Raw genomic sequence first — 27051 nt, forward strand, 5'->3', positions numbered from 1 at the left:
ATTATATTTTACAGTCACCATGCTATACAAAAGATCCAATGATGTATTTATTTAATAACTGGAATTTTGTACCTTTTAACTACCTTCACCCATTTGGCCCACTCCCAACCCCAACCCATGGCAACCACCAATCTGTTCTCTGTATCCATGAGTTCAGTTTTATTTTATTTTTAGATTCCACATGTAACTGAAATCATTAGGATATTTGATTTTCTCTATTTGACTAACTTCACTTAGAATAACACTCTCAAGGTCCATCTACACTGACCCAAATGACCAGACTCCATTCTTTTTTATGGTCAATTTTACACACACACACACACACACACACATCCTTATCCTTTCATCTACTAATGGACACTTATGTTGCTTCCATATCTTGGCTACTGTAAATAATGCAGCAATGAACATAGGAGTGGCAAAATTTTTTTGCGTTAGTGTTTTTGTTTCCTTCATATAAATACTCAGAAGTAGAATTATTGGATCATATGGTAGTTCTATTTTTAACTTTTTGAGGAACTTCCACAGTCCTTTCCATAGTGGCTGCACCAATTTACATATCCCAAAACAGCACACAGGGATTCTTCTTTCCACATCTTTGCAATGTTTACTCTTTCTTGTCTTTTTGATAACAATCATTCTAGTAAGTGTGAAGTAATAACCCCTTGTGGTTTTGATTTGCATTTCCCTGATGATCAGTAATGATGAACTCATGTTCATGTACCTGTTGGCCATCTATATGTTTTGTTTGCGATACTGTCTATTTAGATCTGCCCTTTTTAAAAAAAATCTGATTTTTTTTTTTTTTTTTTTTTTAGTTGTATGAGTTCTTCATGTTTTGGATATTAACTCCTTAACAGATATATAATTTGCAAATCTCTTCTCTCATTCAGTAAAGCTGCTTTTCATTCTATTGATGGTTATTACCTTTGCTATGCAGAAATGTCTTAGTTTGATGTAGTCCCAAATGATGATTTTTTGGTTTCTTTCATTTGCCTTTAGTGTCAAATCCAAAAAAACTATCACCAAGAACAATATCAAGAAGCTTACCACCTATGTTTTCTTCTAGTAGTTTCACAGTTTCAGGTCTAACATTCAATTCTTTAATCCATTTTTAGCTGATTTTTGTATATGATATGAAATAGTGATCCAACTTCATTCTTTTTCATTTGGCTGTCCAGTTTCCCAACACCATTTATTAAAGAGACTATCCATTTCCCACTGTATAGTCTTAGCTGCTGTGTTATAAATTAATTGACCCTATATGTGTTGGTTTAATTTTGGTCTATTCTGTTCAATGATCTACGTGTCTGTTTTTATGTCAGTACCATACTTTGTTAATTACTATAGATTTGTAATATACAGTTGATGCTCAAACAACAGAAGTTTGAACTGCACTTATACCTGGGTTTTTACATAAACAGAAATAACTTTCAACTGCATAAGAGGTGGGAGAATTGGTCCCCCAAATCCCCACACTGTTCAAGGATCAACTGTAGTTTGAAATCAGGAAGCATGATGCCTCCAGCTCTGTCCTTCTTTCTCAAGAATGCCTTGCCTCTTAAGGGTTTCTTTGTAGTTCCATACAAATTTTAGGAATTTTAAAGATTATTTCTATTTCTGTCAAAATTTTAATGTATTGTTGCATTCATTTTACTAATATTTCGTTGAGGATTTTTGCATCTATGTTCATCAGGGACAGTGACTTGCACTTTTCTTTCATGATGTCCTTGTCTGGTTTTGATATTAAGGTAATACTGGCCTTGTAAAATGAGCCTGTAAGTGTTTGCTTTGCTTCTACATTTTGGAAGAGTTTGAGAAAGACTGGTATTAGTTGTCTGAATATTTGGTAGAATCACCAGTAAAACTGTCTGGTCCTAGATTTTTGTTTGTTGAGAAGTTTTGAATTACTGATGCAATCTCCATACTAGTAACTGGACTACCTAGATTTTCTATTTCTTCATGATTCAGTTCTGGTAAACAGTATGTTTGCAGGAATTTATCCACATCTTCCCAGGTGTCCAATTTACTGGAGTATAAGTCTTCATAGTAGTCAGCCCTGCATATCTGTACACTCAACATTCATGGATTCAGTCCACCACAGATGGAAAACATTTGGGTAAAAAAAAATCCAGAATTCTTGAATTTGCTGAGCACTGGCAATGATTTATATAGCATTTACTTTGTATTTATAATGATTTACTGGACTTCCCGTGTGGCTCACAACATATAATGATTTACATAGCATTTACATTGTACTAGATATTATAAATGATATAGAAATGATTTAAAGCATATCAGAGAATGTGCTTAGGTTATATGTAAATATGTAAATATGCCATTTTATATATGAGATTTGAGCATCCATGGATTTCGGTATCAGTGAAGTGCTGGAACCAAGCCCCCATGCATACCATGAGATGAATGTGGTCTCATGATCCTTTGTATTGTGGAATCAGCTTATACTCTCTCCTATTTCAGTTATGATTGTGAGGCCTCTTTTTTTCTTGGTGAGTCTAGCTAAAGGTTTGTCAATTTTGTTTATCTTCTCAAAGAACCAACTCTTAGTTTCATCAATCTTTTTACTGCCTTTTCAGTCCCTATTTCATTTAGTTCCACTCTGATCTTTATTTCCTTCCTTCTGCTAACTCTGAGCTTTGTTTGTTCCTCTTACTATGATTCCTTGGCATCTAAAGTTAGGCTGTTTGTTGGAGTTCTTTTTTTTTCTTTTCTTTTCTTTGTCTTTTTAGAGCTGCACCCACAGCATATGGAGGTTCCCAGGCTAGGGGTCGAATCCAAGCTGTAGCTGCTGGCCTACACCACAGCCACAGCAATGCAAGATAGGAGCCATGTCTGCAATCTATACCACCTCACAGCAACGTCGGATCCTTAACCCACTGAGCAAGGCCAGGGATCGAACCCGCATCCTCATGAATACTAGTCGGGTTCATTAATCGCTGAGGGATGATGGGAACTCCATTTATTGTTTCTTGATATATCTTTTATACTCATACCACACACACACACACACACACACACACAAGTATATGACAATATTAGAGACACTACTTATTTAGCTTATCTATACTTTTTTGTTATAAATAAAAATATAAAATACATGATATACATCATAAGAATTCTGCAAACAGATACGAGGCATATGAACTACATTAATATCCTGACATCCTTTCCAGGTACCTTGAACATTCTATTTGCCATTCCTTGGAGTCTCTTGCTCCTTCATCAAATTTATTTCCATCATTCCTTCAGAGCTCAGCTCAAGTATTAGTTAACCAAGCAAATTCTCCCTACCTCCCAGACCAAGTCAGGTCTCCTGTTATACTCTCTCACTGTACCCTGTAATTCTTTCATAATTTCAACACATAATAGTGGAGCTGCTTGTGTAATAACTTAGCTCTATAAGATCTTTGAAAACAAGAACTTATCTATCTTTTCTATTTTATTCCTAGAACCAAGTACAGAGATTTATAGAATGAATGAAGGAATAATTATGGAATAATAATAATTTTTAGTTTTCTGGCTTAAATATTTAAATAGAACACTATTATATAGACTTACTGCTCTTTGAATGGTACTATCATGTTGCTATTTCCCCATTTTTCTTCTGGTATCAAAAGTAAAATTATCTTTTCAGTTAAAGTAAATTTAAATAATGCAGAAAGTTTTCCTTACAAGAAACATTACTATTTAACAAACCACCAAGATAATTTATTTTCTTTTGCCTAGAAAGATAGATAAGATTTGCTTTTGCTTAATTCATTATTCTTTTCATAAGCAGAAGTAAAAAAGCTAGCAAAAAATGAAACAAATCAATAAATGACTTAATTTTTTTAAAGTACATTTTTACATTACAACACTAAAGTTGACAAAGATTATAGAGATGAAAGGGGGGAAAATATCCAAATAGACACTGGATCAAGAATACTACTTCTTGCTTACAAATAATGTAATTCTTTCAACACTTATTTAATTTTCCTCAGAAATCAGCAGAAAATAATTGAAATTGTTTTGGTACCTTTCAAAATATCATATAAAAATATTCTTTGTAGTGACATCTATTATTTTTGTCTACCTAGCTACTACCTCTCTTTCACACTATTACACTCACTTCTTGAGGAAACTGCTTATCCCTCCAACATTTCTGTGGTCCTCACGGGGCCACCAACATAGTATCCCATTTTCCCTAGCCATGGGATGGGCTTGCCTTGCCATCACTCGGCCAAAAATCTTACCATACTGTCCTCAACACGGTGATTAGTTCAAGTAATGGGAACATAACCAAAGCTAGGCCTGAGTTCCCAAAATATTTTGAGGATTAGAAGTGGGAGCAGAGATTTCTTCTCCCTTGGTTATTAAACTAAACTTAATCTCCAGACAGTCAGCAGCCCTAAGAGAATGAAGCCAAAAGAATGATGGAAAGGAACAGTTCTAGATGGTATTTTATTCTCTGGATTTAGAGAATCATGAAACTGGTTCTAGCCCTTGACCTTCCATGATTTAGTCATCTAATAGCCTAAGATTTCTAAATTATAATCAAGAACTCCTAATATTTCTCATATTCATTTAGGCATCACAAAATAAATATTTAAAAAAAATAAACTGCCATGCTCTTACAAATCTAAATAACATTATATTCTAAACTCTTTTCTCCCACATTTTTTTTTCTCAGTTTTACTGAGGCATAATTGACAAAAATTATATATAAGGTATACAACTTGATATTTTGGTATACAGAAATAGTGAATTGATCACAATTAAGCCAGTTTTAACATATCTATCACTTCACATAGCTCCCTCCTACAACTTTAAACACATATAAATAAACTTTTAAAGCAGCACCATGTACATGTACTCTTTAAAATCTTTATGCAAAAAATACAGTTCATATATAAATATGAAATTTACATATCTTCAAGATTTAACAATATAGTATACAAAAAGGCTTCAGCCCTCTCTCACTAGTCCAATGCCTCGGAATTAACAACTTCTAATATTTTTAATAGCTGCTGATAATAAGCTTTCCTAGTATTTCTTGATTTACCAATTTTCAGTATTACTCAACTTCCTGCTGTGAGAGAATTTAACCCCTCATACAACCAGTTCCATCTTCCCAAAAGTTATTCATTATTATTTTCTCTTTTATTTTTATAACTTTACTTATACGTTTATTTATGGTTTCATGTACTACTGACACTCCATTTGGTAAAATAAGAATTAAAGGAAGAGAACTAGTGTCCTTGTCCTTCACTTTCAACCCACACCTTCCATCAAACAGTCTTATATAGGTTAATAATTTTCCTCAGTTATATGACTATAATTATTTTTGTACTTTAAAAACAATGTCAGTAAGAATCATTTACATGAAGAAAACTATATGGTTCCATATCCTCAAGATTAGTTACAAATCTCCATTTTTACTGGATAGTTCCCTCTTGGAGATGACATATCTGTAAGACCTACAGTGATTCTGGGACCATTCTTCCCTCTACCTTAACTAAAAGCTATGGTTTTCTAAATCCACTGTCATCTGGTCTTTTGATATTTCACCCCATTCCTCTGGAGCACATTCTCTAATAACTTCCCAAAAAAGATTATGTAGACAAGTCAATCTTCCAGGTCCTTACATGCCTAGAAATATTGTTTCTACTCTTATACTTCACTGACAGTTTGGATGAGTACAAAATTCTACACTGAAAATAATTTCTCTTCAACTCTTTAGAGACACTGATTCATTACAAACTACCGTGTACTGTTGGTTATAAGAAGACTGATATCAATCTGATGTTTGTTCCTTTGTAGGTAACCTAGTTTTTTCTCTCTAGAAGGTGCTCAAATCTGTTTTTTTCATTCTTGGTATTTTCAAATCACAAAATGAAGTGTTTAGCTGAGTCTCTTTTATATTCGCTATGCTGAACACTTCTTGGGCTCTTTCAGTCTGGAAGCTTATGGCTTTTATTTTTGGGAAATTCTTTTATTATGTCTTTGAAATTTTTCTCTAATGTATATTCTTTAAGTTCTTCTTCTGGAACTCCAGCACATACAATAATGAACCTCCTTTATGAAGCCACTGTATCAATTTTTTTTAACACATTTCTTCTCTATGGTTTTGTTTTACATTCTGAATTATTTCTTCAATTTTACCTTCCAAATGTCCTACAGAATTTAATTTTACTTATTTAATTTTTTTAAATTTACCACTTTAACTATTTTATTTTATTTTATTTTATTTTACTTTATTTTATTTTTTGCCATTTCTTGGGCTGCTCCCGCGGCATATGGAGATTCCCAGGCTAGGGGTCTAATCGGAGCTGTAGCCGATGGCCTACACCAGAGCCACAGCAACGTGTGATCCGAGTCGCGTCTGCAACCTACACCACAGCTCACGGCAACGCTGGGTCCTTAACCCACTGAGCAAGGGCAGGGACCGAACCTGCAACCTCATGGTTCCTACTCAGATTCGTTAACCACTGAGCCACAACGGGAACTCCCATTTTATTTTTTTTGCTTTGCTCACAGGGTGTGGAAGTTTCCAAGGCTGAATCCTTAACCACTACACCACCAAAGAATACCCTCCTATAGAATTTTAAATTTTAACTATCATATTTTCTTAATTTCTACAAACTCATTTTTGGTATACCTCATTTTTCCTTTTACACAGCATGTTGAGGTTTTAATGTCCTCTCAGGTTTCTCTGAAAATGCTAATTACAGATTTATATCTCTTTTAAATTTTTTGTTTTCAACTTTAACACTGTTTTGTCCAGAATTTTTTTTTTTTTTTTTTTTTTTTTTTTGTCTTTTGTTGTTGTTGTTGTTGTTGCTATTTCTTGGGCTGCACCCGCGGCATATGGAGATTCCCAGGCTAGGGGTCTAATCGGAGCTGTAGCCACCGGCCTACGCCAGAGCCACAGCAACGCGGGATCCGAGCCGCGTCTGCAACCTACACCACAGCTCATGGCAACGCCAGATCGTTAACCCACTGAGCAAGGGCAGGGACCGAACCCGCAACCTCATGGTTCCTAGTCGGATTCGTTAACCACTGCGCCACGACGGGAACTCCCAGAATTTTTTTTAGTTTTTTTTCACTGTATTTTTTTTCATGCATTCCTCAAATGTCTGATGATTACTGAATATTCATCAATATTTAAGAATAATGCCATAATCAGGGAGCACTATAAGCTGTCTAGAGTTTGAGGACTGGTAAGTTTGTCTTTAGGGTAATTAAGTGATTAGCTAGCTGTCTTAAAGAAGAACGGTTAATTGCCAGCATACAAAGGTAACTGCTCCAAAGTCAATTAATTTCTTTAGAGGGAAAAAGAAAGTAGCAATGATGCTTCCCTACTTTACCCTGGCCTTAAGGTCTGGTGAATGGCCTGAATAGAAAAACTGCAATTAACTCCTTTATCTGTATTTTCCCAAAGTATCTCATTCACTACTCTCTATTTCATACCTTGCATGTTCAAATTCTACACCTCCCTAGGATTCCAAGGGAAGGGAAGCAGGACAGTCTTCTTTTAAGGCAGGGGATAATTTTTTTTTAATGATACCCACAGTTTCAAAAAATATTTTACTAATAATAAAGTATATGTATGCATAAAAATATATAAAACAAAAAATTCATAAAATAATACTTATCCTATGAGACATACTCTGATATTTTCTATTGTATTTTGCAATGTTAATAAATGAATACTATGAATACTATGATATAAGTTGAGGCACCAAAATAAATAAATAAATAAGTTGTGACTTGCTCTGCCATGTTTCAAAGATCATTCCTCTATCTGTTTTCTTTCCCATAGAAAATTGTTAAAATTTTGTCATTCATTGATGACTCTTCTCTATTTTCTTTTCACTATACTTCCCTTTTTTATTTCTGTACTAATTTAGTAGGATCTAGGATGACAAAAAGGACAAATAAAGTACTCAGTTTGTGATCTTTAACTTGAAGTCCTTTACAAGTATTTTTAAAAACCAAAGTTTCCTAACCTCTTTTTGGCCTGATTTAAGGTCCCTCTGCTAATATGATGGCCTCAATTGCTACATTCTGGGATTTACCATTAAAGTTTGCTAAGGCAATCTGAGGAATTAAAAGGGAAAGGAAAGTGCTGGTAGTGACCCTAAGAATCTATATAACAATTTCATTTAATTCCGAAACTAAAATAGTGGTTAAATATTCGAAATTAAACCTAAACACTTAAATTAAGAAACAGAAATTTCCTTTTTGAGGGAAGACTTTAGGACGGGTTTTTTTTTTTTTTTTTTTAGGAAAGGTTCCTTACACAGAGAAAATAATCAAAAATGAATTCTCAAATGCATCAAGAAAATACTTTTATAAGTAAAGAGTACTTACAGAGCAAGGCTACTCAAAACATATTGTACGTGCTCACATTCATCTGGGAATGATGCACTGGCTGAAGTAAAACAGCAAAGTGCAGTCTGAAGAACCTGAAGCTGTGGCAAAGGGACCTGCCATCTTCCAGCATAATCTTCAACCACCTAATAGGGAAACAATCAAAAAAGCACTTTATTAGAGAAAATGTTCTCAACACAAGTTTAAAAAACTGGAAAAACATCAGATAAATTAAAACATTAGTTCAACATGAACACAAATAATTGAGAAGGGAAAGAAAGTTCTTTGTTTACGGTTTCATGGTATACATCTGAAAATAAATTATATTTGAAAATGTGGAAAAGAAATAAAATGTATGAACAACCACACTGTTCAACTGCCAAATCTTTGCCAAATGTTGTAACAGATGCCTTCACATCCCATATCTAGCCTTTGTCAAATCATCGATTATCAAATATTAAAATAGCTATACCACAAAATATAGTAATAAAATTATAAATAAGCATGTTAATCTATTATTATCATTATTATTTACAAGACCAAACTCTAAACATTCTGGAAACAAATGAGGATTAAAGAGTGGCATGATGCTCTGATTATGAAAGTTCTTATTATGGAGAAAACAATATAGAATATAATCAATCTGTCACTTATCTAGTTTTATGAATTCAGTTAAGTCATCTTTCTCTGTGCATTAGTTTCCTCACCATAAAATGGAGGTAATAATGTTTATCTTGCAGATTTACTCTGAAGCTAAACAGGCATAATTTATGAGAAAACACTTTAAAACTATCAATCACTACAAAATGTTAATTATAATCTCTCGCATGCACGACTGCTATAATAAAACTATTTTATTTTAGAAATTCATCTTTTAAAACATGTTGGCAAACTGGCATGTGGGCCAAATTTGGCCTGACACCCACTTTGTATGATCAACAAGCTAAGAATGGATGTTACATTTTCAAATGGTTGAAAAAAAATTTTGTGATATAAAAATCATATGAAACTCAAATTTCAATGTCCATAAAGGCTTACTGGGACACAATCAGTTCATCTACTTACATATTATCTATAGCTACTTTCCTACTACAACACATTGAGTAGTTCTGACAGAAACCACGTCTCAGAATCTAAAATATTTAATATCTGCCTCTTTACACAAAATGGTTGCCAACTCATAATTTAAAAGCTGGTAAAACTAGAGTAGAGCAGAGCAGAGCAGAGCAGAAAAGCCAAGGACATTCAGAGCGAGCTCAAGGACTTTACATACTAATCATTTCCTGTTGGAGACAATTTTCCAGGGGTCTCATGTATTTCCACAATTTAAAAGAGGCCCTGACTGCCTTCATCCTTTCAAAGATGTTTATAGGAAACATTCTTGAAAAACAGATGATGTCTCACTCCAAAGCAGTGAACCTGTTTACTGTCCAGTATAAGCATGACAATGTCTCCCTCTAGAGCCCAGGTCAGACAGATATGCTTGCAAACCACTATGAAAGAATAGGACTTTCTAAGTTGATGTTCCTGAGCCGAGATATAAACTTACTATGAGTTCAGGATCAACCTGGGCCATTCACATCACCTTTGTGAAACTTGAGGGGCAAAGGGAACCATCATGAACTTGAAGCTCATGCTGCTTACTATGCCATGAGTAACAAAGTCTGTTATCTCTGACCCAGGAGTTTCATGTCTTAGGCCAGCATTCATGAAACTGTGGCAACTGCCTTAGATAAAATCCCAGACCCTTCACAGTTCTTTGACAACTGCAAACTGCAATGCCAGGTGGCTGGCATGTCTCCAGTGTTTCTAGAAACATATATGGATAAAAAAGAAAGCTAGAGGGTATTATCTCTGTGAAACTGTGTCCCCTTCTATATCTAGTAGTCTTTACTTGCTAGGAAGTAGAAACTACTACTAACTATGATGACTCTAAGTAGAAGGACAGATTTTTTCCAAACCACTACAAGCAAAAAATAAAATAGAAGAAAAGATTGTTAGATAAACAGTGGTTCCCTGGCTTTAAATTTTCTCTTCACTAAAGCGTCTGACCACCTTTATTGCCTCTTTTTGGCCTCCACAACACAATCCTGGTGCCACATTAAAAAATCAATATCTGACGTCTCACATTTTTCCTAATTTTAGTCCCAAATAGTGTGCCCTAATACATTTCTACTTAAAACCTTATTCACCTCCTACTTATGGGCTGGGTTTATTTCCTTAGAAGAGAAGCATTCTCTTTCTTAGGTTCTATTCTCATTGTAGCTTCCCTTATTCACCAAAATTTAGCTATTAATACCCTGCCTGATTCAGCTGAGCCCAAAGCTAACACAATAAAAGTACCGTGGGCACACCTCCAACAGGTTTGCCACAATACCCTTGAAGGGACATAAACAACACTAGCTGAAATTAATATACAGTTGACTGTCAGTATCTGCAGAGGATTGGTTCCAGGATTCCCCACCCCATAACAAAATTTGCAGATGCTCAAGTCCTTTATATAAAATGGTATATTTGCATATAAACTACATACATACATATCCTTCCATATACTTTAAAATCATCTCTAGATTACTTATAAGGCCTAATGCAATGTAAATTCTATGTAAATAGCTACTAGCACAAAGCAAATTCAAGTTATGTTTTCTGAAAATTTCTAGAATTTCTTTTCCAAATATTTTTGATCCATAGCTGGTTGAATACACAAATATGGAGCCTAGATACAGAGGGCTGACTGTATCGTTTTATTTTGTTTAATGTCATGCCAGACACTAACAACACTATAATATTCATTATAACACTACTTCTCTTTTAAATATTAACATATGTAAAACTATATATTACACTGTCTTTTTGAAATTTTTCTCCTGCACTGTAACTGTTCTCCTAAGCACTCAGCTAATGAAAGCTGACACCATGACATCATAATCTGAATGTGTTCTACCAGGCCATTGTGCAGCAAGCAACCCATCTTACATTTTTTTCTTTTTCTTTAGTATTATAACAAGTAACAGCCTTTACTGTTATATTAAAGAATTACTGTATCAAGGGTTATATTCTTTACTTTAAAACATTAAATACACCATCCAAACTACTACAGACTGAAATGTGTCCCCTTAAAGTTCATACATTGAAGTCTTATCCCTAGTGTGACTGTATCTGGAGACAGGATTATAGGAAGTAATTAAGGTTAAATGATGCCTAAAGGGAGGGGTCCTAATCAGATAGTATTGTTGGCCTTACAGGATGAGAAGGAGAGAGAGAGAGAGTGCTCTGTCCCTCCACAACTATGCACTGAGGAAAGGCCATGGTGAAGCCACAGAGAAGACAGCAGTCTGCAAGCAAGAGCATCTTCATCAGTACTTGACCATGCAGGCACCCTGACCTCAGAATTCTTAGCCTCAAGAACTGAGAAAATAAATTTCTACTGTTTAAGCTGCCAAGTTTGTGATATTTTGTTATGGCAGCCAGAGCTGACCAATACACAAATCTATAAAAATAATACAAACGTAGGAGTTTAGGAACCAAAAAATGTAAAGTGCTCAAATATGGTTATCTGTTTCTTCACCGAGCTCTCCTTTTTTCTCACATAACAATGAAAACTAACAAATACAAGCTTGTCACTAAGCAAACAATCCTCTTAATTTCTATATCTAGGTAATAATAGACTAGATCATTAACACAAAATCAAGCATGACTTCACTATTACTTGGCCATTCAAATCCCTGTCATTTTCCCACCTGAAACTTCCCATCGGCATCAATTTCATTTCAAACACCTCACAGTTCACAGTTTAAAAACACGCACTTTTAAAAGTTGACCAACAAACCAGAAGTCACACCACAATTACCTTCCATTCTAAGAGCTTCAAAAAATGGCTATACTACATGCCAATCTATGCATTGAATAAATCTGTAAACCTAAATACCTAAAATAAACACTGTAAGAAATATTAAGTTAGCCTTTTTTGATATCCCTTTCAGCATGATTATGCTATTCATTTATAATATAGCTACTGTATCTGTAAGTATTTCCTAGCTCTGTACATTGAAAGAGCCTAGGAACAATGACACCTCAGTAGTAATATACACTCTTAGGGCCCAAATCTTGGTTTCTAAACACTATTCTTCAGTATGAGGAACTTGGGGGGCTCCTTAAGCTCAGGGAACTTGAGCTGCTCAAGCCCCCCTCTGGCAGAAATGGAGCAGGGAAAATATCAAGAAAAGACTGGAACATTTTGTGCTGCCAGAAAGTAATGAAATGCTGAAATAATGATGGGATATAAGAATGCAGGAACCAGAGTTCCCGTCATGGCGCAGTGGTTAACGAATCTGACTAGGAACCATGAGGTTGAAGGTTCGATCCCTGGCTGTGCTCAGTGGGTTAGGGATCCGGCGTTGCCGTGGGCTGTGGTGTGGGTTGCAGACGCAGCTCGGACCCCGCGTTGCTGTGGCTCTGGCATAGGCCAGTGGCTACAACTCCGATTGGACCCCTAGCCTGGGAACCTCCATATGCCGTGGGAGCGGCCCAAAGAAATAGCAAAAAGACCAAAAAAAAAAAAAAAAAAGAATGCAGGAACCAACCTGAAGTCACTCCAACCAGCTAAAGCTAGAACAATTTGAACAATAAAATATACGATGATAGTACTGGACTTTAATCCGTGGAACCAGATAAATATCCATGAGTCCATACTGATACAAATAATCAATTTTATCAATAAATGCTAGAAATGAGACAGCTCTTCTTCACAGTAGAATACCAATCAATAAACACAGAAGAAAGGAGAAAAATAGAGAATCACCATTAAGCAAATACTGTACAAAGTAATGAATGTTGCATACAAGAACCATGGTTCAACACTAATATTAGTGAGACAAGCTGGAGGAGATGTAGGATTTGCAGTCTCAAAATATCTCTCCCAAGAGAATTATCAACTACAAATAGATAGATAGTAACTTTGGAGTGGAGAAAACCCACAAGCACAAACTTAACAAAGCCATCAAGGTAAATATCACCAGTAAGTAATAAAGCATGTTATTATCATAAATCTCGTTATGATGCCTCAAGACAAGAGAGTTTTTGTAGCACTTTTGCCAAAAATGCATAACCTCATTCCAATCATGAGAAATTATCAGATGAACCCAAGTTGCAGGATATTTAAAAACAAACAAAAACTGATCTGAAGAATTGTTACAGTATAGAAGAGAATAAGGAGAAATAACAACTAAATACAATGTAAGATCAGAAATTAACATTCTGGAACAGAAAAAGAGCACTGGTTAGAACACTGGTAAATTTCTAATAAGGTCTGTAATTTAGTGAATATTATACAATGTTACTTTCCTGATCTTGACAAGTGTACTCTTCAATAAGTATAAAATTAGTTTAATTTTTAAGTTTAAAAATAAAATTCAGTTTTTTGAATAAAAACATTAAATAAAAAAATTAAAATTTTAAAAAGCTGAATTAGGAGTTCTCGCTGTGGTTCAGCAGGTTAAAAACCCAAGAATGCAGGTTTGATCCCTGGCCTCGCTCAGTGGGTTAAGGATCTGATGTTGCCACAAGGTGCAGTATAGGCTGCAGATGCAGCTCAGACCCTGTGTTGCTATAGCTGTGGTGTAGGCTGGCAGCTCCAGTTCCAAGTCAATCCCTAGGCCCAGGAACTTCCATATGCTATAGGAGCAGCCCTAAAAAGAAAGGAAAAAAAAAAAAAACTAAATTAAAAAATCAAATGTTTTTAAAAAGTTTAAAAAATATTAAATATTTAAAAACAAATATCAATTGTTCTCATTTATTTCATGGATGCTATTTTATAATATAAACACAATTCTACATTTATTTTCCTTACTTAGTTATCTAACTTCACACCAAGATTTATTCTTACCTATGGGGATTGTTTTTACAGTTAGCAAAATAAACCAGGTAGTGTGGTAGCACTGTGGAAAGAATACAGGTTTTGGAATCAGACAGACTTGGCTTTGTCATTTAGTAGCTATATAACCTTAGCAAAGTTATTAAGCTTCTCAGTCTAAGTTTCTGGTAAATGAATTTAATATTACCTTAATTACAGATAATATATTAAAATCCAGGATACGGAGGTCCCGTTGTGGCTCAGTGGTTAACGAATCTGACTAGGAACCATGAGGTTGTGGATCGATCCCTGGCCTTGCTTGGTCGGTTAAGGATCCGGCATTGCTGTGAGCTGTGGTGTAGGTCGAAGATGCAGCTTGGATCCTGAGTTGCTGTGGCAGTGGCGTAGGCCGGCAGCTACAGCTCCGATTAGACCCCTAGCCTGGAAACCTCCATATGCCGCGGGAGCGGCCCTAGAAAGGCAAAAAAAAAAGATAAAATCCAGGATAATTCCTGGTACAAAATAAATAGCTATTATTAGCAGTGTACTTTATGTTTTTTAAAAAGTGGCAAGGTTAAGCTTACTTTGGAGACCATTTCATTGCATCAGTATAAAGTGGTTAATTATTTGTTTCCAGATGTGATTAATTCAATAAACTTTACTCACTTTTAGCAAGCAGGTAGACCACTCCCAAATAAAATCTATTCAAAGTTACTGCTGAGTTTCAACTGTTTAGTTCAATATTCACTGACAAATGAAAGATATCCTAGATACAGCAATACAAATAATTACTTCATGCCTGAACTGATAGCTGAGGATTTCTCTCTTTTTTTTAAGTTTTCACTGAGAATAAAGAAAATAAAGTTGTCAGAAAAAAAAGTCATTGTCATGTGATTTTTTCCTATCATGATAATCATATAAAGAAAATCTAAAATTAATGTCATATAAAAAAGTACCACGAAGTTAAAACACACCGTCACACCACACACAAAAATAAACTAAAAATGGCTTAAAGGCTTAAAAGCATGACAGCATAAAACTCCTAGAAAAGAATGAAGGCAAAACATTCTCTGACATAAACCATACAAATATTTTCTTAAGTCAGTTTCCCAAGGCAATGGAAATAAAAGCAAAAAATGAGCAAATGGGACCTAATGAAACTTACAAGCTTTTGCACAGCAAAGGAAACCATAAACGAAATAAAAAGACATATTACAGACCAGGAGAAAATATTTGCAAATGATGCAACTATCAAGGGCTTATATCTAAAATAGACAAACAGCTCATACACCTCAACAACGAAAAAACAAACAACCCATCAAAAAATGGGCACAAGACCTAAATAGACATTTCTCCAAAGAAGACATACAAATGGCCAACAGACACAGGAAAAGCTGTTCATCACTGCTAATTAGTAGAGAAATGCAAATCAAAACTACAATGAGGTACCACCTCACAACAATCAGAATGACCGTGACTGAAAAGTCTACAAGTAACAAGTGCCATAGAGGGTATGGAGAAAAGGGAACCTTTCTACATGTTGGTGGGAATGTAAACAGTACGGAGGTTCCTAAAAAACTGAAAGTAAGAGTTGCCATATGATCTAGCAATCCTACTCCTGGGCAAATATCCAGACAAAACTATAATTTGAAAAAATATAGGTATCCCTATGTTCACAGCAGCACCACTTATAATAGCCAAGATATGGAAACAACCTAAATGTCCACTGACAGATGAATGGACAAAGATATGTGTGTGTGTGTGTGTGTGTGTAATGGAATACATACATACATATATATATATATATATATATATATATGAATATATACATTGGAATATTACTCAGTCATCAAAAAGAATGAAATAATGCCATTTGCAGTCTAGATATTATCATACATGCATATGATAAGTGAAATAAAGACAAATACCATAGATATTGCTTACATGTGGAATCTAAAATATAACACAAATGAAATGAACATATCTACGAAACAGAAATAGACTCACGGATATAAAGAACAGACTTCTGATTGCCAAGGGGGAGGGGAGGTGGCAGAGGGAGGTGTTGGGAGTTTGGGATTAACAGATGCAAATTATTATATATCAGATGGATAAATAACAAGGTCCTACTGTATAGCACAGGGAACTATATTCAACATCCTGTGATAAACCATAATGAATAAGAATACAAAAATGAATATATACATATAAACGAATCACTTTGCTGTACAGCGGAAATTAACACAACATTGTAAATCAACTAGAGGTCAATAAAATTTTTAAAAAAATCTGCCAAACTGGTTTAGAAATAGATTCTAATAAGTTAAAAGTTGTGCGTAATCTACAACACTGTAAATCAACTATACTTCAATAAAACTTAAAAAAAAACCACGAAATGATTTAGAAAACAGATTCTAAACAGATGCTAATAAGTTAAAAGTTGTTTGGAATCTGCAAAAGTATGTAATATTTAGTAGCAAGAACCTAAAACCCACCCAGTGTTCAACAAGGCATATTGTTTGTTCAGCTATGTTGGGCATATTTTTATGTGCCTGTTGGCTATCTATATGTTTTCTTTGGAAAAATGTCTATTGAGGTCTTCTGTCCAATTTTTTGATTGGATTTTTCTTTTTTTTCTTTTATATTGAGTTGTATGAGCTGTTTGTATATTCTGTATACTAACCCCTTGTTGGTTTCATCATTTGCATATATTTTCTCCCATTCCATAGGTTTTTTTCTTTTTTTCCATTTGTCAATTCTGTATTCTTAAAGATGGAATTGTGGAAAAAGAATAGTTTAGTGTTACTCATTAGAAAGGAAGGACTGGTTCCAAAGGTATCTAACAGAGGGAGCACAGGAACTGTAGGACAGAAATCTCAGTGAACCAGACTGCAAATCCAACTATAGCAAGACAGATCTTTTAAAGAAATAGATATTACATAATAAGAACAACTAAAAAACCAAACCATGGAGATCAAGACTGCTATAGGTAACAAAATTTGCATAGATTTGAAAGGTTAAAAAAAAAAGCTGAAATTTTTTTTTTTTTTGTCTTTATAGGGCTGCACATGTGGCATATTGAAGTTCCCAGGTTAGGGGCCGAATCAGAGCTTCCTTCAGCTGCCGGCCTATGCCACAACCACAGCAATGTCAGATCCCAGCCACATCTGCAACCTACACCACAGCTCATGGCAATGCCAGATCTTTAACCCAATAAGCAACACCAGAGATTAAGCCCTCGTCCTCATGGCTACTAGTCAGGTTCGTTACCGCTAAGGGAAATCCCCTGTAAGATTATCTTTAAATACCTGAAGCATTCCAGGTGCATTTCAAATTACTAGTTTTTACAGAGGACAATGTATGGTATGGCGTGGTCTCTCAAAGAAAAGCGCCCCAGGAACTCAGGCCTCAGGGAATGGATTAAAAAAAAGCAAAACTGAAGAAAAATAAAATAAGAGGTCAGACCTAGGTTTGACATTGAGCTGGTAAGATTTCCTTAAAACTGGGAGATGAAAGTGAGCAAAATCTGTCTGATAATGAATGCTTTTTCATAAACCCAGAATTCCTGGAGTTCCCATTGCGGTTCAGTGGGTTACGAACCCAACACTCTCTGAGGATGCGGGTTCAATCCCTGGCAAGGATCTGGCTCTGACATTGCCATGAGCTGCAGCGTAGGAGGCAGATGTGGCTCCAATATGATGTTACCTTGACTGTGGTGTAAGTTGGGAGCTGCAGTTCCAATTTGACTCCTAGCCCAGGAACTTCCAAATGCTGCAGGTGTGGCCCTAAAAAGAAAATGGGAAAAAGAAAAAAAAAAAAAAAGAATACCTTGGCTTTTATATCTGACATTATGGGAGATCTTACAAGAGATAATCAAAGAATAATAAAACCTAAGCCCAAAAGCAAAGAGAAAAGGAAAGGAAGACAGGAGGGGACAACTTAAGAACAGGCTAAGATATAAACAAAAACAGAGACCAACTATGTCTATCTGAAATGGCATATCCCATTATAGCTGAATCTTTATACTGCCAATTTAGTAGAATAAATTATGCAAGGCCTAGAACAGTTAAAAGCAGAAAAAAAGAAAGGGTCTTGAGCAAGTAACAAAAAAGTTACAGTCTGCACTGGGCTCATATGAGTACAGACATAGGGAACATTAAAAGCAGCTTCCTTGCAGATACCTACTTAAGGTTATTACCAAATTAACACAAATATGGGGTGCAACAGGAGTGCTTTTATGACTTTATCTCAGCAGGCCTAAGAATTTCAGGGGAATTGGCAACAGCCAAGGCAGCACAGGACTAAAAATGTCTTGGCACAGCTTGGGGACAGAGAAATCCAGAGACAAAGGCAGAACACTAGAGCTATGGAAACGACAAGGACGGAGCCTTACAGAGATGATGCCTTGAGTTTTACACACCTCAAGTGATATACCCTTTACTAGAGGAAGTATAGAAGCTGTGCCACTTAATAAAATCTACACTTACTGTAGCACAGGAGGATCAGCATAACTCAGAAAAAACAGAAATGTATAGCTTTTAATATGAAGGAGATCTAAAGGAAGGGACATCAAATACGACCTGGTGCCTAGGGCTGCCATCCACGGAAATTTGTAAACTTTGCAAGACAGAAATTCAGATACAACTTTCAAGGAACAAGAAATGTTCAGGTTAAGTGCTTCCCCCACTCCTCAAGAAAATATCATAAGCATACAGTGGCACAACCACTTGATTAATTTTCCTAGTAAAACTTTGCAGGTAATAGACACAGTAGCTGTCATAACTGACCGGCACCCTGGTGAGTTTGAAACCAAAACTGATTCAGTACCTTGTTTTTTGTGCATGCTTCTTCCCTCTAATATCCATCTTTAGTGATATCACTAAATCCTACCAACAAAGTAATGAGAGTCAACTATACTTTGTACTAAGTTCAAGGAATTACTAGTGCTTCTAAATTTAATGGGTGTTGGCTGGATAGAGTAAGAAGTGTTTGCCCTACTGACCTTCTGAATTCTTTAAAAAGTAAGATTGATGGTTAAATAAACCTCCTTTTGAGGTGCAAAAGAAGCCACTCTCAAGCTACAGCTCCTAAAAAATCCCCAGCCCTAACTAGCCAAGCACACTGGCTCAGATTAAGCAATATTCCAGAAAGGAAGGAATCTGGGAACTTAAACTCTTTGGGACTCTAGATTTTAATCTCTCTTTGTGAACTTAATAATGGGAGACAATTCATTTGATCCAAATGAAGTGTTTCTAGCAGACAAGCCAAGGCCAAATGGCAGAAGAATAATTATTTAAGTTGAAAGAAGGTGCAAGAAGGTAAGTACTGGAGACAGAGCAATAGGAGACAAATCAAAGAATGGGACAGGGTTTGGATCATGAAGTCCTATACTCCACTATAAGAATTTTGGTTTTGACACAGACAGAAAAGCATGGAAGGTTTCGAAAAGACCTCACTCTCATGTCTTTAAAAGGATCACTTTCCCTGTGTGGTGAAAAAACAGAAAACTTGGAAGCAAGGAGATGAAACTATCTATGGGAAAGATGACTACGGCTTGAATCAAGGTTTTAATGGTGGTTGCTGTAGTCAGATATGCCTTTTCTCCCTTAGGAGATGATTCAGTTCCTTGAGGTAAGGGGTTGTGACCTTTTCTTCCTTAAATCCTCTATAATCATTAGGATGAAGCTTTCCACACAGTACACAGCCAATTTTCTTTCTCTTAGGAATACCTTCTACAACACTTTTATGTATCTAGATCTATGTCTAAAATAATTAAGAATAATTCAATTAATTGATATTAAGAAAAAGTAAGATATATGTGTGTGTCTCAGACAGACACGTATGCAGCACTTTATGGCATCTATTAAGCTACAAGTACTTAACGACTGTTAAAAGTTCACAATATAAAAGAGAAAACAGTCTCACCGTAAGGTAAAGGCCAAAATGTCTTCAGTTAATATAGTTTTTAAGGATTATAAATAGAATAATTTCTTTTCTTTTTTTTTTTTTAAATCAAGAGTTAAGGGCTGCGTATTAAGAGTTAAGTCCCATACAGGGAAGCAGAAATTGCAAATTCCCTCTTCATAAACACAGGATGAAATGTAGGAAATCAAAATAATAAAAAAGGATGAATTTTAAGATTCTCATAACTCAGTTGTATCTAATTTTTTATACCTTTCTTCCTCTTGATTAAAAGTTATGTACACTCACTACAGAAAATCTTGATAATATATTTTTTTAAAAACCATACATCATTGTTTGCCCACATATAACCACTATTAACATCTTGGTATATTTCTCTTTTCTAGCTGTGTGTCTTGGGGTTAGTTGTTTAACCTCTCTGGTCTGATCTATGCCATTCATAAAATGAAGATAAAAATAGTACCTATCTAGCAGAGTTGTTGAAATGAATAAATAAGAAAGTAGGACAGGAACTGACATAATTTTTCTGAAAGGGCCAGAATGCAACTTATGGGCCATATATTCTCCATCTCAACTACTCAACCCTGTTATATCATGAAAGCAGTCATAGAAAATACAGAAATATATGCGCATACTTCAATAAAGTTTTATTTGCAAAAAGCAGGCAGTGCTTCTTATATGTATCAATGGTTTACAGCAAAAGTCCATAAACTGCTGTTTGGATGATTGTGGGCTGTGTTTGTTTAGCAAGTTTTGAAATTCTTATGAGAATCTGATAAAAACAAAAAACAAACCAAAAACTCTTAGATCTGCTCACCAAGGAAATGCAAATACAACTTTTTTGCAAAAAATCTCAGAGTTCACACACTTCCTGAAGTACACGAAGGTCTCCTAAGGATTATCATCAAGAAATCCTGTTTCTGAAGTTCCCTTTGTGGCTCAACAGTTAACCAGCGTGACTAGGATCCATGAGGATGCGGATTTGAACCCTGGTCTGGCTCTCTGGGTTAAGCATCTGGCGTTGCCATGAGCTCTGGTGCAAGTTGCAGACATGGCTTGGATCTCGGCTTGGATCCTGCGTTGCTATGGCCGGCAGCTACAGTTTATTCAACCCTTAGCCTGGGAACCTCCATATGCCAAGGGTGGGGGCCCAAAATGCAAAAAAGAAAAAAAAAAAGAAGAAAAGAAATTCTATTTCTAGCGAAACAGCTAATCTGATTTTTCTCTACAGCACTTTTCCCCTCTAAAATATTCAAATGAGTACTGTGAGAATCGACCAGCCTATATTCAAATTGTGTAATCCTCCAACGAACAAATTTTGCCACCTAATTTTTTTTGTCATTATATTTGATTTTCCTAGGTCATAACATAAGTCAATGAAAATATCATTTGTTACGGCCGAATAGTATTTTAGTTTATGAGGGTTGAAAAACGTTCAACTGTTTTAGATGTTCTGGTTGCTTTTTCATTTTCAACTCATTCCTTTCATTAATTACAATTAATGCCATGATAAACTGCTTTATATCCAAATTTATATTTCCTCAGAAATTAATGCTATAAGTACAAATAAAAGGTACAAATTATTTTAAATGTTTCTAATATGTTTCGGTGAATTATGGTTCAGAAAGGTAGTGATTTTTGCTCCTACCATCTGAAAATGAGATATCCATTTCACCACATTCTCATGAGCATGGAATACAAAACTTAAATTTTACTAATGAGTTCTATAACCTGAGAGATCTTTGGCAAGAGTTTTCAAAGCATGGTAAAAGACAGATGTAGATAATAAAGTCTAAAAATGCACATCCACTGTACTCTGGGTTAGTAATATTTCAAGATATTCAAGGTTAAATCTAAATAATATGGAGGGATAAAATTTAAAATTTAATCTTTTAAGATAAGCATCTAAAATGTATTCCATACCTTCCAGCCTTCAACTGGTTTGTAATCAGCATAACTCTTGCATTTTAAAAATAACCACTAAAGTGAGTGACTGATTCAGAGAAAAGTATATCCCACTCAGGAAGGTGGGGGTAAAAAATAAAAGGGGTTGAGAATCACTTCTTACAGGGAACTTCTGATAGCTTAAGTTCGATTCTTTTTCTCTCTTTTACATTCATGAATTCGTGCCTTGAGTCTTTTTAAATCACTTTTTTTTTTTTTTTGTCTTTTTTTGCTATTTCTTGGGCCGCTCCCGTGACATATGTAGGTTCCCAGGCTAGGGGTCGAATCGGAGCTGTAGCCTGGGAACCGAGCCACAGCGGGATCCGAGCCACGTCTGCAACCTACACCACAGCTCACGGCAACGCCAGATCCTTAACCCACTGAGGAAGGGCAGGGACTGAACCCGCAACCTCATGGTTCCTAGTCAGATTCGTTAACCACTGTGCCACGACGGGAACTCCTAAATCACTTTTACTTAGTCAATAACTGCTTAAGTATGCTATAATATATATCAATTCATAGGCATAGATGGTATAACATATTGAATGCATGTACCAAGATACAATATATGTGTATATTGGAATGGCTAAGTACACAGGCTCTTGAGAAACTGGCCAGGATTCCAATCTGACTTAAGCCATTTAATCTCTCCTGGCCTTAATTTCCTGATCTGTAAAATGAGAATAATGGCACATACCCTACTGGAGAGTGAATTAAATGAGATCGAACAGGTAAAAGACTTGTCACAGTATCTGACACACATGAAACACTCTATATATGAGTTATATACATATATAGAGCACTTCAATAAAATAAATAAATCTTCCAGATACTAAAAATATAACACACACATATCCAATCACTGGCAATGATTAGTGAATTAGTGATTAGTGAATATTTAGAATATTTCAACTTTAGGGTAACCAAAACACATACAAGTTAATTTTAGCAAACTGTAGTTAGAGAACTAAATATTATTAAATTGTGTACATGTTTTATTGGGGTATCAAATATACCCACACATGTACATATATTTTTTCAAGGTATAATGAGCAATGTTGTGCACCTATTAATATCTACTGATAGAACTACTTTCCTTCCTTCTCTTTCTCTTTTCACTTCTGTTTTACCACAAAGGTAGTCAAAAAATGAGGATGTCCCCCTCTTTCTCAAAGTTAATTAACTAATCAATGATAGTATATCACTCAACTCTGAATGAATGTTGCTAATCATATTCTCCATGCCTTTACCTACGCAGACAAACTCTGTGAAATAAATGTACTGACTAGTGGTCACTCAGCACCCAAAGTCAGCAAACACAAATGGTTCTGTAGGTCAATTCATTCAATCTGCCTGTCTAAGAAACTACCATCCCCATGTACTCTCAACAGATGAACTATCCACCTACCTCAAAGCTCCTATACAAAGCAACTCCTCCATTTATACTTTGAATCTTGTCCTTCCTTCCTCTTTTGGAATCTTATTTCATATATTATTCCTTCTTTCTTTTGGAGATTTACCTCTTTCTTTTGAATGAATCAATCTCATCAGATTTTAACCATGCCATATTTTCAACAATTTATTTTAGGAAAAAACCCTTCTTTCCTTCAATCCACAAGTTATCTATACTACTGCCTTTGCTTCCCACTCCTCAAACTACTCCATTCTGACTCCTGTTCCCATCACCACATCCAAACAGCTCTGCCTAGAATCACCAACGATCTCCATGTTAATTCAGTGGCTGGATCTCAATGACTTTCAATGCCAGTTACCATTCACTCTACCCTGGAACATTCTTTTTTCTCTTGGCTTCTCTGATACCATAGGTCCTTGGTTTTCTCTAAGCTGTTTAATCCTTCTCAGACTTCATTTGAAGATACAACCTTTTCTACCAGACCATTTAACTATGGAGTTTGTGAAGGTTCACTTCTAAATGAAGTTATCTCCTTATATGAGCACATTCATATAAATGGTCTCAAATACCGTCCATATAGCTCTGATGACCAGATCTCACTTCTGAGCTCTTGATTGTGGAAATCCAGCCATCTTTAAGATCTTTCCCTGGATGAGGAACGGCATCTTAAATTCAACACGTTCAAACTAAACCAAAGAATCTCAGCCAATTGCCCAAGAATGCAAAAACAGACAAGTCTTTTATTAGCTCACATCTTATAATACTATATATCTTTTCTTCATAGAACATATTAAAGTTATAGCTGTACACCAAAATATGGACAATGCCTGTTTGATTATGAGTATATGCCCAGTGCCTCATAAAGTCATTCATTAGGATCTGGGAGATTGGTTCCAGGACAACCCCCCCAACCCCCCACCTCCACCCACAGAGATCAAAATCTGCAGGTGCTTAAGTCTCTCATATAAAAACGTGTAATATTTCTGCATATAATCTACATATATCCTCCCATATACTTTAAATCATCTCTAGATTACTTAAATACCTAGTACAATGTAAATGCTATGTAAATAGTTGCTGGTGCACAGCAAATTCAAGTTTTACCTTTTTTGGAACTTCCTGGATTTTTTCCCTCAATAATTTTTCATCCCTAGTTGGTTGAAATCAAGGCTACAGAACCCTAGGATATGGAGGGCCAAGTCTATAAACAATAAAAGTCAATCCTAGTATCAATGACTCTCTTTTTCTACTGTTTAAATGGAAAGCCTTTCAGCTATTTTCACATTCATTGCTGCTTTGGGGAGTTGAGGGTATTAAGTGGTTGGTACAAGAGTGTCAATGCACTGGACTTTAGGATCTTATGTAGTACATTACACAGATGGACCTCCTTTCAGATTTAGTTGCCACAAAGTGTTCCAGTGCTCTAATCAGATGACGTTGAATGGGTCTGATCCTAGAGAGCAGAACCATACTGAATAGAGTATGCTGCTGAAATGATGAGCTGACCTGTCAGAGAAATAAGGAGCTAAAAAAACAATGTAATATATATTACATGAAAGGTTAAGACTACCTTGTATTAGATTAATTCACAATCACAAACCTTAAAAATACTCTCCAAATCAGACTAGCTACTACTCTGATTTACAACATAACTAGAATATTTAGTTAAATAAATTACATTAGATTTTAAATGGCCTAATGTCCTTACCACTACATATTAATATATATTTTAAAAGACATACTAATTGACTATATTTTATTGATCATATTTTATTTTTTCAAATACCTTACCAAACACACATTTTACCATAGCTTTCTTAAATTTGACTTAAAGTTCTCTTTTTTGCTTTTGTTAGTAATTGCTAAGGTATAGTTTAGCACATTTTAGCAGGAAAATCAAAAAGATTCAGTGTCAGCAATAATAGTACAATGGGTGCCTTACTTCTGCTGGGCAGAGCTGCAAAATAATGGTATCACTAAAAAACTAATTTTTTTCTACCATTTTATCTACAAAATTAAAATTGAGATAAATTTTTTCGAGCCAATGTTTGGGTGGTTTTTAGAAAGCAGCAGTGCACATGTATCTAATGTAAAACTGTGTGTAAACAAGTTACACAAGTTTAGAACCTTACTAGTTACCCTAAAAAGACTCTCATAAATTCACTTATAAACAATTATTTTTTTAAAAAAAGCACTTCACATATTTTTGGGAAACAAAGAGTTAAAATTTCACCATGCTTAAAATAATCTTAAATTTATTCACAGAAATTATCTGTGAAATAGAGAAAAAATTGAAATGTACTTTTTATATTTTATTTTTCTTCTGATATAGGTAGTAGGTTTAATCAAGAAAATATAAAAAATAAATAAATGTAAAGAAAAAAGCTTTAGCTACAAACTTATCACTAATAAACTGCCCACTGTTAACAATTTGGTATGTTTCTTTTCAGTCTTTTTTACTTACAAAAGTGAAATCATCTGTTTTCTGTGTCATTTTAGTAGCCATTATACCACAAACACTTTCCCATATGAATAAATACACTTTAAATACATGACTATTAGGAGAACATAGGATTCCATTGCACGTAACAATTCCCCTAATTTAGGTCATTAGGTTATTTTCAATAATTTGCTATAACAAACAATGTCATTATGAACAATTTGTACCATCCAATTCTGAAAGTCAACCTAAAAAAAGCATAAATAGCAAAGCATTTAGCTCCCAAAATACAGCCATCAAGATCTAGTGTTCATTTTTTTGTTCTGTTTTTCCTAACTACAGCAATTATAATACATAAAAAACATGAAGGTAAATATCATAATTGCTACAAGAGTGATTGTCTCTGAACAATATTCAGGGAAGGAAAGGGACAAGGTATGACTGCTATTTTTTTTTTATTATAAGCTGTGGCAAAATAGAAAAATAAAAACAAAATTAAAAAAAATAATTGCCTCTACAATATCTAATTCTTGCTTTCTTCATTACTTATGAATTGAATCATGGACATGTATGTATCAGGGGAGAAAAATAACAACAACAAAAAAATCCCAATATTCTTTTCAGATGGGGATAGCTAACATGATGGAAATGGAAGTTACTAAGTAGGGATTTAGGGCAAAGTGTTTTTGGCTTACCCCGGAGACACCCTGTTCCTGCCACATGGAACTCAGATGTGATGGCTGGAACTCCAGCAACTATTTTGGATCATGAGGCAAACTTGAGATAGGAAGACAAAAATGAGAAAGAGCAAACAGTAGTACGATAATGATAATACTACCATATCATCCCCATGCTATCCAGTCAAGATTTTTCACATAAGAAATACATGTGTACTATTGTTTAAGCTTTTTAAGTCATGTCTCTACTAGTAGCAAAATATAATTCCTGTTATTTTAGCCTTATATGACTTTTTAAACCAAGTACATATAAAACCTATATAAAAATTTAAATAAAAAAATAATTCCAGGAGTTCCATCGTGGTTCAATCCCTGGCCTCGCTCTGTGGGTTAAGGGTCTGGCATTGCCATGAGCTGTGGTATAGGTCGC

The 27051-nt window shown here is 35.1% G+C and overlaps 1 protein-coding gene across 6 annotated transcripts in view; it reads right to left on the reverse strand.

The window, feature by feature from the left end:
• ZNF654 (zinc finger protein 654) overlaps nt 1–27051 on the reverse strand; it is an 88079-nt gene that overhangs the window by 56242 nt on the left and 4786 nt on the right. For 4 of the 6 annotated variants that reach the window (XM_021070740.1, XM_021070739.1, XM_021070747.1 and 1 more), the window contains exon 2: nt 8374–8519. In XM_021070740.1, coding sequence (XP_020926399.1) covers nt 8374–8519 — 146 coding nt within the window. Of the gene's footprint in view, nt 1–8373; nt 8520–26639; nt 27029–27051 lie in introns of those variants that run through there. The other 2 variants (XM_021070741.1, XM_021070743.1) reach the window with 2 other exon arrangements.

The sequence above is a fragment of the Sus scrofa genome, chromosome 13 (genome assembly GCF_000003025.6).
Source record: "Sus scrofa isolate TJ Tabasco breed Duroc chromosome 13, Sscrofa11.1, whole genome shotgun sequence".
Lineage (NCBI taxonomy): Eukaryota > Metazoa > Chordata > Mammalia > Artiodactyla > Suidae > Sus > Sus scrofa.